Raw genomic sequence first — 14,762 nt, forward strand, 5'->3', positions numbered from 1 at the left:
CGCACAATGGCACTCAGCACAACGTACAGCAATTAAATTCCTGCTTTTGGTTCACCCCTCACTGTCACTCACTGAATATACACCTCCATCTCAGGAGTTCAGATGTTGTTAGCACAATACACTGACACAGGCCTGCTTGGAATGACATCCATATACATTGTACCCGGCGGCAACGCCTGGGGTCGTTCAACTCTTGCTCTAGACACAAGCCATGTGATGCCCTCGCTCTCTCCCTCGTTGCTGGAGGATACACGGGTGATCACCGCCGCAACGTTTTCGTGCCGTAGCCATGCCGTTGACGGCTCCAGGGCCGTACGTCTGCGGGTTTCTCGTAGACATACATACGCTACCAAGTTGCAGCCTGCGGTAAGGTTTACCACGAGCATTTTTTACTCAGATTGATCAGATAAATTCACTCGAATGCAGTGTCAGGTTATAGCATTGCTCGGGTACTGGAGAGGTTTGGCTTTGAACAGTCGTGCAGCAATATATGCATGACAATCTGTGAGGGCGAGCGCGTGCTCACCTTTTTTGACAGTGACATCTACTCAACTGTACTCAAGTACGTGTTAGGGAGCGATGCTGCTTGCAGTGTGGGATGTCCCTTCAGACAGCTGGCAGGTTGTCACATGTTGGGTTCTTGTTGGGGGACCCAACAGCGAGTGCCGAAGTTGCTTTCATGCCCCACGCACTCCAATCTGGGGCAAGAAGAAGACATCGCTCTTGGCTCACAAATTTCAAGTACTGTCAGAGCTCCGTGCCTTCGAAACCAAAGCAAACGTCGCCGTGCAATCTATATTTGTAAAACGGTTTGGCTTCGCCAGGCGTACTCCTGTGAGAGCGTTTGCTGAGCGCTGAGCATTCGCCAGTATAAGGTCACGAAACTATTAAAGGACATGTGAATTTTCTTTTTCCGGTTGCAGGTTGAGCGGAATTCATCACCACGGTAGTGTCGACAACTTACGCCCATGAACCTCAACCGTCGCCCCTCAACAAGTAGCAGACGTGTGCTGGTGTGTTATTGTGGTGAAAGCCCTAACACCTGCAGAACAACTGCCCAGCAGCAGCTCAAAGAATTTGGCGAGTTTCCCAGAGAAACAGAGTGCACGTTTAGCGCAGCAAATCCTGAGGGACTAGCTGGCAATGCCCTTCAATGGTACAATGGTACGTGCCCGACCCTCCGGCATGGATAAGAAAAGCATTGTTACGCCATCAAGCCTCGATTCAAGGTACAAAAATAGATTTGAAAATGCTGCAGTGTCACTGCCAGTGATGGGCTTCGGTGGCACCGAAGTCGACGAGTTGCATGGAACACCGCGTTCTCACAAGGGGGTTCTGGACCCCCTTGTCATTCCGCGGAAATACTAAAGCCAAACTTTCGAGGTAAAACGGAGCCTTGACAACACCTTAAGTGCACACTGAACAACCACATCTATCTCTTCTGCGTGTTCAACAGGTGTGAACTCTGCCTTCTTCTCCTCATTGGTAGTGGATACGTGCACAGCCTGCATCATGCCCATGAATGTCCATGTAGGGCAGAGCACGATGCAGTCGTGTTGATATGTATTTCTATTGTCGTATAGTCTGTGCAACTCATGTCGTGCCGGCTCAGATGACCTCCTGGTGCCTATGTTGACGGCAGCGATATGTTTCTTCTGCAGCTCAGCAAATTTGACTCGGCCCTGCCACATTCACAAACGAGTCGTGTACTGAAGGTCCTTCTTCACCTTGTCAAACATGCCTTTATGGCCTGCAGTTCTTGGGTCAGTCGGAGCACGTCGTCACCATGGGTCGTATGCACTCAAAGGGCAAGGGTATGAGCGGTTCCGCTCAGCCCTTCAAGCGCACTCCCCCATCATGGTTGAAGGTTTCAAATAGCGAGGTATGCATGTGCTTTGGAACGGCATCATGCCAGTGGCAGATTCGTCACGATGCTTGGGACGTGGATATTGATAGGGTTCACATGCTAATAGCCTCTGCCACCGGGACGATCTGAGGAATGCCACATGGGCACCGTGTCTCAATATCAATTGCTTGTCTCCTGGCCTGGTCTCTAGTAGCTGCTCGTTTTGGTGAGTGATGAGAGTGGCCTCCTAGTCGGCCATTGTGATCGGCATTCCATCCTCTAGTGATAAGCGGCCATAATGCTCATGTCTGCAAGACTTCATCGCTGGACCAGAGCAGCTTCGTCCTGAACCAGCGCTCCCAATGCTCACATACATGACAGTTTTGGATCGGTCCTGGCAATCAGATGCTTGGGAGGAATTCTGATAATGCACGTGGAGCATTTACATATTGATAGATGAGAAAAGTCATATATCAAGTGTGGGTGGCCTTTCAGCATGGGGCACTGCTGACGGGTGAACTTTGCTGCAAGCCACGTGGAAAGTTTACTGGGGGGCCTCTCTTCAGATAGAACCCAGCAGGAGGAGACTCTGTAGGAGAACTTATATGACATCCATCAAGCATAACAGTCGAGAAAAAAAAAGCACAGTGTCGAGGAGGTCAGTCGGGGATAAGCGGTGTATAACCAAGTTTGGAATGGAGCTTATTTCCTTGCCCATGTTGGCCGAGGCTCGGCCAGAAATGTGCACAGAATCACCCATAACAGCTGGATTCGTGCTGAGATGATGACGATGTATCTTTCAACAGTACCTCATCCACATGGACATTGGCAACTCCAAGAACTACGTGGGAATCAGTGCGTTGGTCACCTTAAACTGAGGCAAGTGTACCTCAACCAGCCTGACTCAGATATAGCCTGACCTGGCGTGACCTGAGATCATGGTCAGTGGCTGAGAAAGTGTCTCAGCCAATGGACCAGCACCTCATGAGTGAGCAGACCTGCTAACACGGCCTGCGCCTTGCAAAAGGGCGTCAGACCACAGTCTTGGTTCCAAAACCTCAGCAGGCAATGAATCGCTAACCAGCAGCTGTCCAGAAGCATCTCAGCATCTCAGCAAAGTGCTACCAATGGCACTTGCAGCGCACACTCCACTCGGGTGCTTCCCAGCCAGGACATCGCGCTCCAACGTATCAGCCCGGACGTCACGTATCAATCTTGTACGCTCAGGTGGGAGGGCAGCAAAGATTATGCATGTCTCCTCAGAGGCTCGTTGGCACCTCGGGATAGGGGGCACCGAACAACGCTGCACTCGACGGTGTAGTGTAACGTACGACCGGTTGCAGTCAAACTCAAAAGCAACGTAGGAACAGACTTCTAGTGGCCAGCTCATTGCCCTAGCGTTACCTTGGTAGTGGTGGTCTTTTCAATATGTAGTTTCAGGGATACAGGCCCACAAAGCAAACTCCCTGGCAATGCATTGGCAATTGCCAAGCGATGCGCTGACGGCATGTGACGGTGCAGGCGACAGATCTGATATGCAAGCTCTCCAAGAAGGGCACAACCCCTTCGCAGATCGGCGTCATTCTGCGTGATCTGCACGGCGTGGGCCAGGTGTCCACGGTCACCGGCACCAAGATCCTCCGCATCCTCCGGAAGCAGGGCCTCGCCCCCGAGATCCCCGAGGACCTCTACTTCCTCATTAAGAAGGCTGTGTCCATGCGCAAGCACCTCGATCGCTTCCGCAAGGACCGCGATGCCAAGTTCCGCCTCATTCTCGTCGAATCCCGTATCCACCGTCTCGCGCGCTACTACAAGGTGCGCCCGCCGAGTGTACAGATTGAAGTGATTGTTATTGCATCAATGCACCAGCGTTGTGCAGCTTGAATTGATTGTAATGGACTTGAGACGCCTGTCCTGTGTAGCTTGAATCGTTCGTAGTTGAATGGATGCACCTGTTGTGTGCAGCTTGAAGTTGATTGTACAGCTGCCTGCTGCCAGTTTCAGAGCTGCCATTGTCATGTACTGCCAACTTTCGAGCAGCGCGTCATTTTGCAAGCCACTGTAGGGTACCCGGATCAGATATGTACTACAGTATGGCTGACACCTGGGTTTTAGGTCATTGCAGCACGTGGGGTCATGGCCAGTTTGGAACGGGGATGTCAGGTGATGCCCGAGATGCAAGTGAGGATAACCAGTTCTGCTTCTGATCAATTGTGAAGACGCTAAACTTACCAAAGTTTTCTGATGCATCTCTGGCGACACACCCATCAAGCACTTGAGCTATCACAGGCCAATATGCGGGATACCTGGGGGATTGGGGTTAGGGTTCTTTATAATGCAATCTTGGCCAGGCAACGTGAGGGACATTATTGTCCAATTCTCGAAGAATGTGTCGGTGTCAGCATTGCCCTCGTACATTTTCAAGAAGCGCTCGTGCACTGCTGGTTTTACCAGCTAATCTGTCCTTCGTTGGGATAAGCATTGCCCTGTGTGAGGTGTGAGGTAATCACCTGCCACCTGTGCTGCTTGATTGATTGTGTTGTGGACGTGCAGCAAACCAAGAAGCTGCCTCCAGTGTGGAAGTACGAGTCAGCAACTGCCTCTACATTGGTGTCTTAAGCCGCTTTCAGCTTATTGAAAGGTACCTGGAGCAGCTGGCCTGGTTTATCTGCGTGGCCTTAGATGACACGCAAGACCACATAGCTGTGATGTACTCGTCAATATGCTTGGTGTAATACTTAGGCAGCTCCGATTGCATGTTGGGTGGATTGGCGTGGCCCTCCCCGTAGTCTTGCGCCCGAGCCCCACTCTCTCACAATTGACTGGGTCGTCGGAATGAATTCTGTCGACGGGTTTCAGCGAGCTCCCACGAGCGCGACGGTCACAGACATGCGTTGCGCATGCCATTCCGCAGGCATTTGCACCCTACCCCCCCTTGTTACCGATAGACTGGAATCAAGTTGCCTTGACGGCTGGAGCTCCATATGTCGACCAACCAAGCTCACTGATGTCGCTGAGCTGTTGGCTTCCGAGTAAGCTATGCAAACATCAGGTGGGAGCCATTGTGTGCCGCCCCTGTTATATCTCTTATTAGCAGAACAGAAAGATAATCTCCGAAAAAACAGCCTTCACGTGAAGGATGTGCACCGCGCTTTTACCGCTGGTGAAACTTCCAACTTGGCGATCACTAATCAAGCGAGAGTTCTTATGCAGGAAGCATGCAAAGCTCACCTCGCCGACGGCACCTGAACCGTTCGTTGTCCTGTCCAACTTGTCATCATGGAAAATGATGCACTGCCTGTCCATAGTGAGCTGCACGTCCGTCTCGAAGTGATTAAATCCCGAAAGCTCTACACGGCTATTATAGAGCTGTGTAAAGTGTAGAGAGAATCATTCAGCAGCCCCTTCCCCTCAAGTCTTGGCATGATAGACAGTGTGATAACAGTTCTGAGCATTTGTCAATTACGATGAAAGACAAACATGCACGAGCTTCGCTTGATCTGCGTGGTTGCAGACACATGCAAACTTACATGGTAGTCAGGGGTTGTCCTTGTCTTGCTGCAAGCTGGCTTCCATGCTGGGGATCACCTCATGTGATAGCAAACCGGCTACATAACCTACGGAAGCACCAGAAACTGCGCCAAGTGCAGCCCTGGACGCCTTGAACATGGCTGTACCCGGTAGCATGCCTCCAAACAGTGCACCTGTAACAAAGCCTCCAGCTGCAGTATTATAAGCGTCTTGCTTGTCCCTGGCTAAAGCAGCAATGCCTTCCAATCCATAAAATAGACCCCCAAACAAAAAGGCATACGTACCGCCCCACAGGGCCTTGCTGGCTACTTTAACGACTCGTGAACCCTGATGGTTCCGGAGATACACGTCATGAAGAGCAGGCGGAAGATGCTTGGGCAGATGAACCTGCTCTCCTTTCCTCCTAATATATTCTACAACTGCAGCGAAGCTAGCCGTGGTGATAGTGAGAAGTGAAGTCTTGGAAGCCCATTCTTGCAGTTCTACAGGTGCGACGATGGGAGGACCACTAGCATCCACAGGCTCGAACAGAAGTGAAACAGCAGCAGAGATACGGCCTAATGCAGTTGATTCAGCTGGTACTTCGTGATCCGTGTTGTCGTGCATGACGTCCGAGCAGGACAACGACCATCGAGAAAACAACGCCTGCTTGCGCACATTTGGCACTCGCCATGAACAGCAACGCACTAACAAACTTACAAATTTTCCGAGACTCCATCATACAACCCGGTTGTCACCGCACTGGGGCTGATGTCTATCTAGAGATATCCCTTCGAAATTCAAGCCTCGACCCGCTGCCGTCAAGGGCCTTGTTAACGCTTGAATTTCGACAATACTCCACTGAATAGGTATATCGTGCATAAGCAATCGATCGGAACCAACCGCGGTTGCAGCGTGTGTCCTTAGAATACTGCAACATGGGTATCGCTCATGTCATGGGAAAAGGAAATCATGCATTCCGTCCCAAGTTTCGTTTCGACAGTGAATGGTGCTCCCGTGCGAGCCTCACTGGCGTCGACAGTGTCGACATGGCGAATGAATTCGGCATGGCGATCGAACACTGCCATTCTGAATTATATTCCAGTCACAAGAGTACACCGCAGGATTAGCACTCTTGAGCGACAGAAAAAATTCTCCTTGAATTGTGTCCAGAGCCGTTCGCGGCGCATTCTCACGGCCGTGTTAGTATGGTGTTACTGTCTTTGCATTGTATAGCATGCACGACTGTATACCTGTGCCTTGAAACACACACACGAGCCAAAGTTTACTTTTGAGACGCTTTAAGTATCACTACTTGTGACATTGCCGTTATGCGGGCTGGAAGAGGCGTGGGTCTGCATGTAACTGGAAGTTCTCCACTGAACAGCCGTCCAGGCACTTCAGGTATGCCTGCACAAGCACGCTCGATCGAAGTGCGTGTATTTCATGCTGCGCGATGGTGATAAGTTATCCATTTTTTTTTGTCATTTCTTCCTTGTGTTATGGATTATGTTCTGGCTAGGCTGCATGTTATCAGCTTGCGTGACACAGTTCTTGGAACATGCACTCTGCGACGGTAGAAATGACCCAAGCAAGTGATCCGCCGCTGATGATGATTTCGCGACCACTCAGGCATCTCGTAAAACCAACGCAGTTGGTTTTGGTGATCGTCACGACCATGCGGCTCTTTGCGGAAGCGTACACCATTCGTCCACCTGAATGTGTGGGCTTGCCCAAGGAGCTTCATAGACTAAGTGCAACTCAGGAGCTTCGAGGCTGCTTTTAAGTACTTCACGGTGCCTCATGTTGAACACCACAGGTTGCCACTCTGATGCTGCACCGGGGTTCCCGGGAAGCATCAGTGCAACAGCTGCCATAGTGCAGGCGATCCTGTTGCGGAAGGGCCGCCACTGCAATGGCGGAGAAATACTCCCATACCAAAAATGTATGGTCAAGGGTCCAAAAATCTACGCAAAAAGTGCTCCCTCCAACGTACACGATCAGCACATTCTCTTCGCGCATCAAATCGCGATGATGACTCAATGCCGTTGGACGATCCCAAAAGTGCACCAACCGGACTGAGCACCTACCAGGGCATGTACAATGACAGACAGGGCTTGAAAGATCCCCCGCCGCAGCCATCCAAAAGCACAAGTGCAGTTCAGTTGTTTGCCATCGGCAGATCAGATCCCAACGTGCGTTCCTCCTCTGCATCACATCTTACCCCAATCATTGAGAGCCAGGAGTTTTGACGTTGGGCAAGTGCTGGGATTTAACGGGCAAGTCTGCCAATGTGTGGGCTGAGGAGCGCTTCATAAACAAACAAACATGCCGCGCCGCTTGGATCCATGCAGCAAATGCAAACACTGAGAACGCTCACGGCTTGCAAGAAAGAGATGAAGCGAATCATTGTACCGTCTCAGAAGCATTCAAATCCACCCGTACATGGGAGTTCGGGAAGACATGAGACAATATCAAACACACAACCTATAGGGGTTTGCGTTGACAACATGCGGAACAACCATGTCTGATCATGCGACCGGTAAAGGAGTCAGACCTGTATACCACGTCTGATGCCTAGAAATACACGCTTTCCACGTGCATTCCAGCCAACAAGGTATACAAGATGTTGGCAAAGGCAAGTGTGAAGCCTAGACAAACACATGAGAGCTTGCCTGCAGGACACAACCACTCCTTTTGACAAGGACCACCTTCAATCGACACACAGAAAAGACTTCATCCAGCACGCAGTGCCACCGAAAGTATTGCTGCCCAACACAACAGACTCAAAGGTCGTGTTAGGCAAGTTTGCTCAACGGCTGCAAAGTACAAGCCGTGGTGCTTTTAATGGCCACCCTGGAATCCATCTTCAGGTAACAACGCCATCACCAAACCTCCCTCCAAGTGCGGTCGTCTCATGGCACACATGCGCCATCGCTGACACGCCGCCGCATGCGCCACATCTCTTATCGTTCATGGCTACTCTCAAGATTCAATTGCGCTGAGAAAATGGGAAATGGGCATGTTGATGATGCATATGCTTTCAATAATGCCCTGGTACTTCGTTGCTATCTGGCTGTGCTGTCTAGTTCTTGCTCGTATCTGTGTGATGTAGTGATGATGCATACGCTTTCATTGCTGCCTTGATGCTGGTATTTTCGACACTAGTTCGCATGCACTGCTCAGTAGTACCAGTGATTAGCCTTAGCCTTAGCCCTCACAGCACAGGCATCATAGAACAAGCTGACTCGGCCCCACCAACAGGCAAGCTTGTCGGTGGGCCCATGATACCGAAACAGGCAGCTTGCCCAACAAACTGTCGACGGCACCTGCCAATACGCGGAGCGCATTTTCCCTTCATCCTCAACTTGACATGGCCCTAAATATCGCTTTGGTTCGGTGAATAATTGCAGTTATGCACTTCCATGTGACAGCCATAAGGGGTCCATCTGCAGGCAAACCCTCGCATCAGAGATCCTTTCTTCAGATTGAAGTCAACAATTCCATTGAATGTCACTCTGGAGGCCGAGCGCCGTCAGCCGCAGCACGAACCTGAGGTCAGACATTGCCAAGGCATCACAGCAGCACCCAAGGCTGCTACCGTGCAACGTCCAGCAGCTCCGCCTCGTGAAGTAGCTGGTGCAATGATCGTCTCTCGCAGGTGTGTATCCCTCAAGTCTGCCGGCCAGCACAGCTAAGAAAGAGTAAAGTTCGTGCAAAGGGGGGGAGATCTGCACAACTGTACTGCGTGCACGATGTGAGGGATATTGCAAATGTAAGGACTCTATATGAACAGACTAGCAGCCATCCCGTGTCGGCTCCTGCAGTGTACTGGTAGACCGCTACATCATAGCTACAGGCACGTTGATGGAAGCAATGAGGAAACAAGTTACTGTCATGGCAGTACAACACTTATGCGTGAGAGAGCAAGTTGTGGCTTTGCAAGTGCGGTTTGCCTCATGCTTTCCTGATTTGTGTCATCTCTATGCATCGTTATTGACTCCCAGTGCCGAGATATGCAGACCTTGCTAGGTGCAAGCCATCTCCGTGTGGACACCTATAGACAGTATGAGTCATACTGTATGACAACTTATTTGGTGATTGTTTCATTGTACAGGGAGTTGGCGAGCCCAAGGCTGCCAGTGTCCACAGTAGTGCACCAACAGGTGAAGAAGTGTGTCATATTTGACACCAATGGAGCCAGTTTGTCAATGCCAGCGGACCGAGGCTTGACGTTAGAGCCACTCAGGCCGGGCCTGCGCCTTGCGGTCGGAAACCGGAACAAGCTCGCTGCCAACGACCTCGATCGCAACGACATGGCTGTCATCTTTGCCTCTGGAGACGTTGTTGGTGTGACTTCACTTCTCTTGCTCTTGCGAAGGCAGATACCTTGTGAGGTAGGATAACAGGTTTGCACTTGCTCACCCCCAACTGCTCTGTAATGAGATCAAGGCAGAAACAGGAGGGCTGTTTGAGTGAAAGAAAGTGGAGAGATGCAAGTAACAATGCTCCACATACATTTGCATCAGAGATCACGGCACACAACTTATATTTGAAATTCCAACTGACCGTGCATGACTTTTTCGCATTCGATTTCACATATCACACCTTGATCATGGAGTTGCTTGGCCACATTCACTGCCCCAACCTGTGACCAACTGTGTGCAATAAACCCTGAGAGAACCGTGTGGAGTGCAGGTAAGGGGAGCTACCACCCCTCGAAAAACAAGTCCGATACAACCTACCATAGGACCTTCCGCTCTCACAGCGTCCCCTTACAGCTGCGCGCAACGCATCAAATGCACATCACCAAAGGCACCGCACATGCGGCCAGCCTGCCTGGCCCGGTCGATGCTAACGACCCAAAACCGTTCCCTGACGATGCGTTTAGCCCGTCCATGAAACGGCTCATGGTGGCACTAGACAAGGAGAACGCAAAGGTTCTGTCACGCTCGATCTGGTCCTCGCAAAGGAATCGCCCAAGGTCAACGCACTCGCCTTTCATGCGCCATCGCCACAGAGTATCAGAGCTTGAGGCGACGCCCCCACGCTCAGCAGAGCCTGCCCTCAAGCGCTTGTCCTCACCCTCCACAATCGAAATTGGTGCAAACTGGGACCTTGAAGGCACGAGGCCGTTCCATGCAGCCTCACGCAGCAGGCCCTCGAGTGCTGCGTCATCATGCAGCCGGCCGTCAAGCGCAGCATCATCCTGGCCCTCGAGCGCGGTAAGCAACGCCGACCCTACCGTACCAAACAGCAATCAGCCGCGCATATCATTGAGTCGCCACCGCCGCTCCCGATCTGCCGATTCAGTGTCTCAACACGGGATGAGGCCAGCATCGGCCTTGGATTTCGAAAAACGGCGCACCACAAGAACTCAGTGGCCTACAAGCGAGCAGCGACCTTCCTCTCGTTCCGGCCGTTCGCGGACTCTCACTCGACCATCCTCGAGTCGATCCCTGTCGCGAGAAGACTTGCAGTCCGCTGGTAGCGCAGAGTCCACGCTATCGCAGGTAATGCACCGAACCGAGACGCACGACTGCTTCCAGCTGTATCATGATGGAGCAGAGCTTGCCAGAATGGTTGCTCCGAGGGGGGGCTGGCGCCCGCAGCAGCATGTCAGCGCTACCAACGGCTTCGCGTACAAGACGCGCAAACAGCTGAAGCATGAAGACGATGTTGGTTCGTTCCGCATTTACGACAGCTCGGCCAACGATCTGCGTGTGGCTCGCCAAGGATCCACGTATGCGGGCCGGTATCGGAACCCTGGCCGCGACGCGGCTCATGCATATCGGCGCATTGACCGAGATGTTTCGTGGAGCGAACCGGACGTCGTGGAAGCGATCAAGCAGATGGCGCATGCTGGCACTGGCTCGATGAAAAGCGAGTACCAGAGAGGAATAGATGCCCTTGCAAAGTTGAGATACGACTTGTTGGGCACTGGCTTTGGCGCTGCTGCTACTGTGTGCTCAGCTCGTAGGCCGCCAACTCAACTCGCAAGTTGAATGCATGGCAGCAGCGCCCATGGTGGCGCCAATGCAATCTGGTTGGCGAGGAAGCAGGCACAGCAGCTTGGCAGATGCACGGATTCGACAGGGCTGAAACTTATGATGACCATGAGATCTCATGCCTAGACCCGTGAGAATCACAGACATGCTATGTATTTGCGATCGGTGTTTTGCAGCGAGAGCATATGTTGATTTGCCATGAAAGACGCCATTCAGGCTGCGCTTATCACAGTGCTGATGCAAACAATGGCTTCCATGGCTTCTTTGGCAGTACAAAGGCATGCTACAGTAACACCAGTGTCCTTAAGGCTGTAAACAAGGGACAGAACATAGAACAGCATTACAAATCCTGCCGTCTGAATGTGTTGACATACACAGTACATTTTACATATATTGTAAATTTCACATATACAATACATAATAGCATGGGGCTATGCAAAAGCAAGTTCCTTCCCACGTCAAATTGATATCCGTGCTGTTCATTGACTGTCATATTAGCTGTGTGCAGAACAGTCAACCCAATTCACAAAGGGTAAACACTCAAGACAGAGAAGATTCCCGCGTCTCAAGCAGCCAAAGGCACTGCATAATTTTTGAATAAGTTTTTCTGTGACATCCCAACACAAATCAATCAGAATGCGTCATGTGGCATGATGCTTTCACTCTGAAAGTTGAGCTGTTGACACTTGAAATGCAATCAATGGGTCGGTTTTCTGAAAAATGTGATCCTAAAGACTCATTTAGGCCAGGGTGGCTACTACTGACCAAGTGTCATATCGTGGCTGACAAGCAAGTCTTTAATTTTGCCAGGCTTGCCGCCATGAGGGCGGGCTTGCCGAGTAGGAGACGCAGCTCGTGGCATCGTCTCTTTGATATTTCTCCGCATTTCCAGATCGATGTCTCGGGCCAGTTGCTCCTGCATGTCTTGACAGCTTATGGCAATGCCGGTGCCGCCTGAAATCACCCAATCCCCCCCTCCAGATGATTGATGCATCTGAGTCCGTGTCTTACTGCTTATCATCTCACTACGAGCACGGAAACCGGCCCCCAGTGTGTGCAGCCTCCCTGATCGGCTGGTAGTATCTCCCCGTGTGTGGAACGTAGATAGCTGGCTGGAGGACATCGCGTCTCTAGCTTTTACAACCCCCAGACCTGCAGAAACATTGGAAACCTTCGTGCACGGTCCGTCCCAGCGGGCTTTATCAGGAGGTTCTTCTGAGGCCGCATCCAAGGAAATCTTGCAATACCCTTCAATATTGCAAATATGCCTTCGACTTGGGAGCGCATGAAGAAACAGAAGGACATGGTGAAGCTGAGATGGAGCGCCAACATTGAGAAGAGACATGATGCTCACAAGTCTCGACGTACATTGCATTACCACTTTATTGCCGTCCGAAGAGCCCCTTGGGCAAGGACGACACCGGTTACGGCTGCCTAGCTTTAAAACACTATTTAGAACCCTGTTACAATATACCATGTGCTGTTTGCGATGCTACTTCAACCGCATGGACCTCGGCAAGTTTGGCAGCTTCTCCAATCACTCAGAACAGCACAGTGGAATCAGCAAGATGCACAAGGAAACGTCTTGGAGGACGCAACGGCCATGTCTGGGACTCATTTGCTGGGCAACGAACCTGGCGTTTTGCTGCTCAACCGTGCGGATATGGACACGGGGTTCGTGGCGCGTGCGTGTGCATCTGAGCTCATCAGTGTGGGGCGCTCAAGCATGCTGAGCATGCCGGACGCTGCTGGGCTCCCGAATGCATTGCCAACTTTCGCAATGCCAACAGTCAAGTTCGGGTGAGGCCCCCTTCGCTTTGCAGGCACGCTTCCTGAGGTTTGCTGTTCATCGGGCAGGTGTGATAGGTCCATTGTTGGGGCTGTGAACGGCCGCGGTCCCAGCAGGGCCCTGCTTTCGCTCGCACCCTGTTGCAGCGTGGGTGTCGTCAAGTGCGCAACTTCCGCATTGCGCTGAGCCAGCACCTGCAAGCTCGACTGGAAGTGGGAGAGGGGACGCAGGCGCTTGTGCACGTGTCATGGCTGATAAAGGTGCGTTTTGTTATTGGGGACTTTCGGCTTGAGCCATTGGCAGGGCTGAAGCTTCAGCAGGGTTGACTTGGGCGCATGAGCCCTGCCCGGTTGCGGGTGGAGCTTTTAGCGGGAACTGGTGGGGTTTTAGCGCCAACTATGTGTTGAGATGTCGTTACATGGGAACAATCTAAACCATGGCAGGCACAGCCGGAGGATATCAAGGGCTGTGACCTCTGTGAGAGTAGACATGGAATCCTTGGAAAGGCACTAGAGTCTATCGCTGGAGAGCTAGAACTCTACACTACCCTTTGACAGACAAGGATGAACAGGAAGACAGGTCATGTAGTTCGAGATATGCCACACCTAGATCGGAACGGTGAAACATCTATCAGATCCTACATCTATCAGATACCCTTGTCTCATAGCTATTGTGCTTGGGGTCACTCCCCATTCTCGAATGCAACTGTCAGTCATGAGGCGTTCTCAAGTCAAGCAGAGGATTGTGATGAATCCGTCTTGAAGCAAGCAGTTGGGTGATATCTCCCCTGTGGCAGGCTTGCCACATCACCGAATGCATGTTCATTCAGTTCGTCATACAGCTACTAGGTGCTGCATGAGGCTAGGGAATTTGGATGTTTGTCAATCAACCGGGGTGTGCTGGCTGAAGCCCCTATGTTAGCTGGCTTGCCGTACCACCCCATGCCGTGATTCACATACGCTTGACGAGCATGAACGAGCTGAATCAATCTTGACAGTCGTCTTGCGTGCATTGGGCGAGGATAGCTCCGCTTTGAAGCTCCTCGAGCCTTTCGTCATCTGTTGGGTTTGCACCAGGAATTGCGCTTTTATGAAGCTTGGGATGTGTAGGCAACCATGCTAGCTAACTCGGATCCGATAGCAATTGATGAGGGCCACTGATGACGCCTTTATGCGTCCGCGGCTATCCGATGTGCGACTGGCATGGATGAAACTATGAAACTTGGGGTTGACCGTGAACTTCTTGCAGCAGTGGCGTTTGCGCCGGTGCGAGGTCTAGTTCAGGTAGCGCTGTCACACAATAATGTGATGCGTTCGACAGGTTGGCTGCGTTTGTGTTTGGTGGGAGGATCACCGAGGTACTACTTGTAGCCTCTATGGTCCGGCCCAGGGAAACAGCCTCGGAACGGAGGCGCACAGTGCCGTGTACTTCCCAAATGAAGTAATATCAGATGAGGCTCCGCTGGCGCGCGGGCTGCGGGTGTCTTTGGTAGACAGGTCCCCAGGTGCTGCAATTGGCTCCTGACGAGCAAGCCAGCGTACGCCTTCACCAAGGGCAGAGTCGTTTATCGCGCCTTGAATCGGATTCTCTTATCGGTGATAATACACCG

The 14,762-nt window shown here is 51.7% G+C and overlaps 1 protein-coding gene across 1 annotated transcript; it reads left to right on the plus strand.

Annotated features, from left to right (window-relative positions):
• Nucleotides 1–1,759: 1,759 nt before the first annotated feature.
• On the plus strand, nucleotides 1,760–4,465 carry LOC149809567 (small ribosomal subunit protein uS15-like). The gene is made up of 3 exons (XM_089994768.1): nucleotides 1,760–1,882; nucleotides 3,368–3,661; nucleotides 4,400–4,465. The coding sequence occupies exons 1-3, from the start codon at nucleotides 1,787–1,789 to the stop codon at nucleotides 4,463–4,465; spliced, it is 456 nt and encodes a 151-aa protein (XP_089850894.1). The 5' UTR covers nucleotides 1,760–1,786.
• Nucleotides 4,466–14,762: the final 10,297 nt, after the last annotated feature.

Source organism: Nuphar pumila, unplaced genomic scaffold (genome assembly GCF_984573655.1).
Source record: "Nuphar pumila unplaced genomic scaffold, dmNupPumi1.hap1.1 HAP1_SCAFFOLD_1037, whole genome shotgun sequence".
Classification (NCBI taxonomy): domain Eukaryota; kingdom Viridiplantae; phylum Streptophyta; class Magnoliopsida; order Nymphaeales; family Nymphaeaceae; genus Nuphar; species Nuphar pumila.

Excerpts from the sequence above, each read along its gene's own strand:
- LOC149809567 (XM_089994768.1), top strand. The coding sequence starts at position 1,787 with ATGGGTCGTATGCACTCAAAGGGCAAGGGTATGAGCGGTTCCGCTCAG. Across the intron at positions 1,883-3,367 it reads TGAAGGTTTCAAATAGCGAG|GCGACAGATCTGATATGCAA; the intron begins GTATGCATGTGC and ends GTGACGGTGCAG. Across the intron at positions 3,662-4,399 it reads GTCTCGCGCGCTACTACAAG|CAAACCAAGAAGCTGCCTCC; the intron begins GTGCGCCCGCCG and ends GTGGACGTGCAG.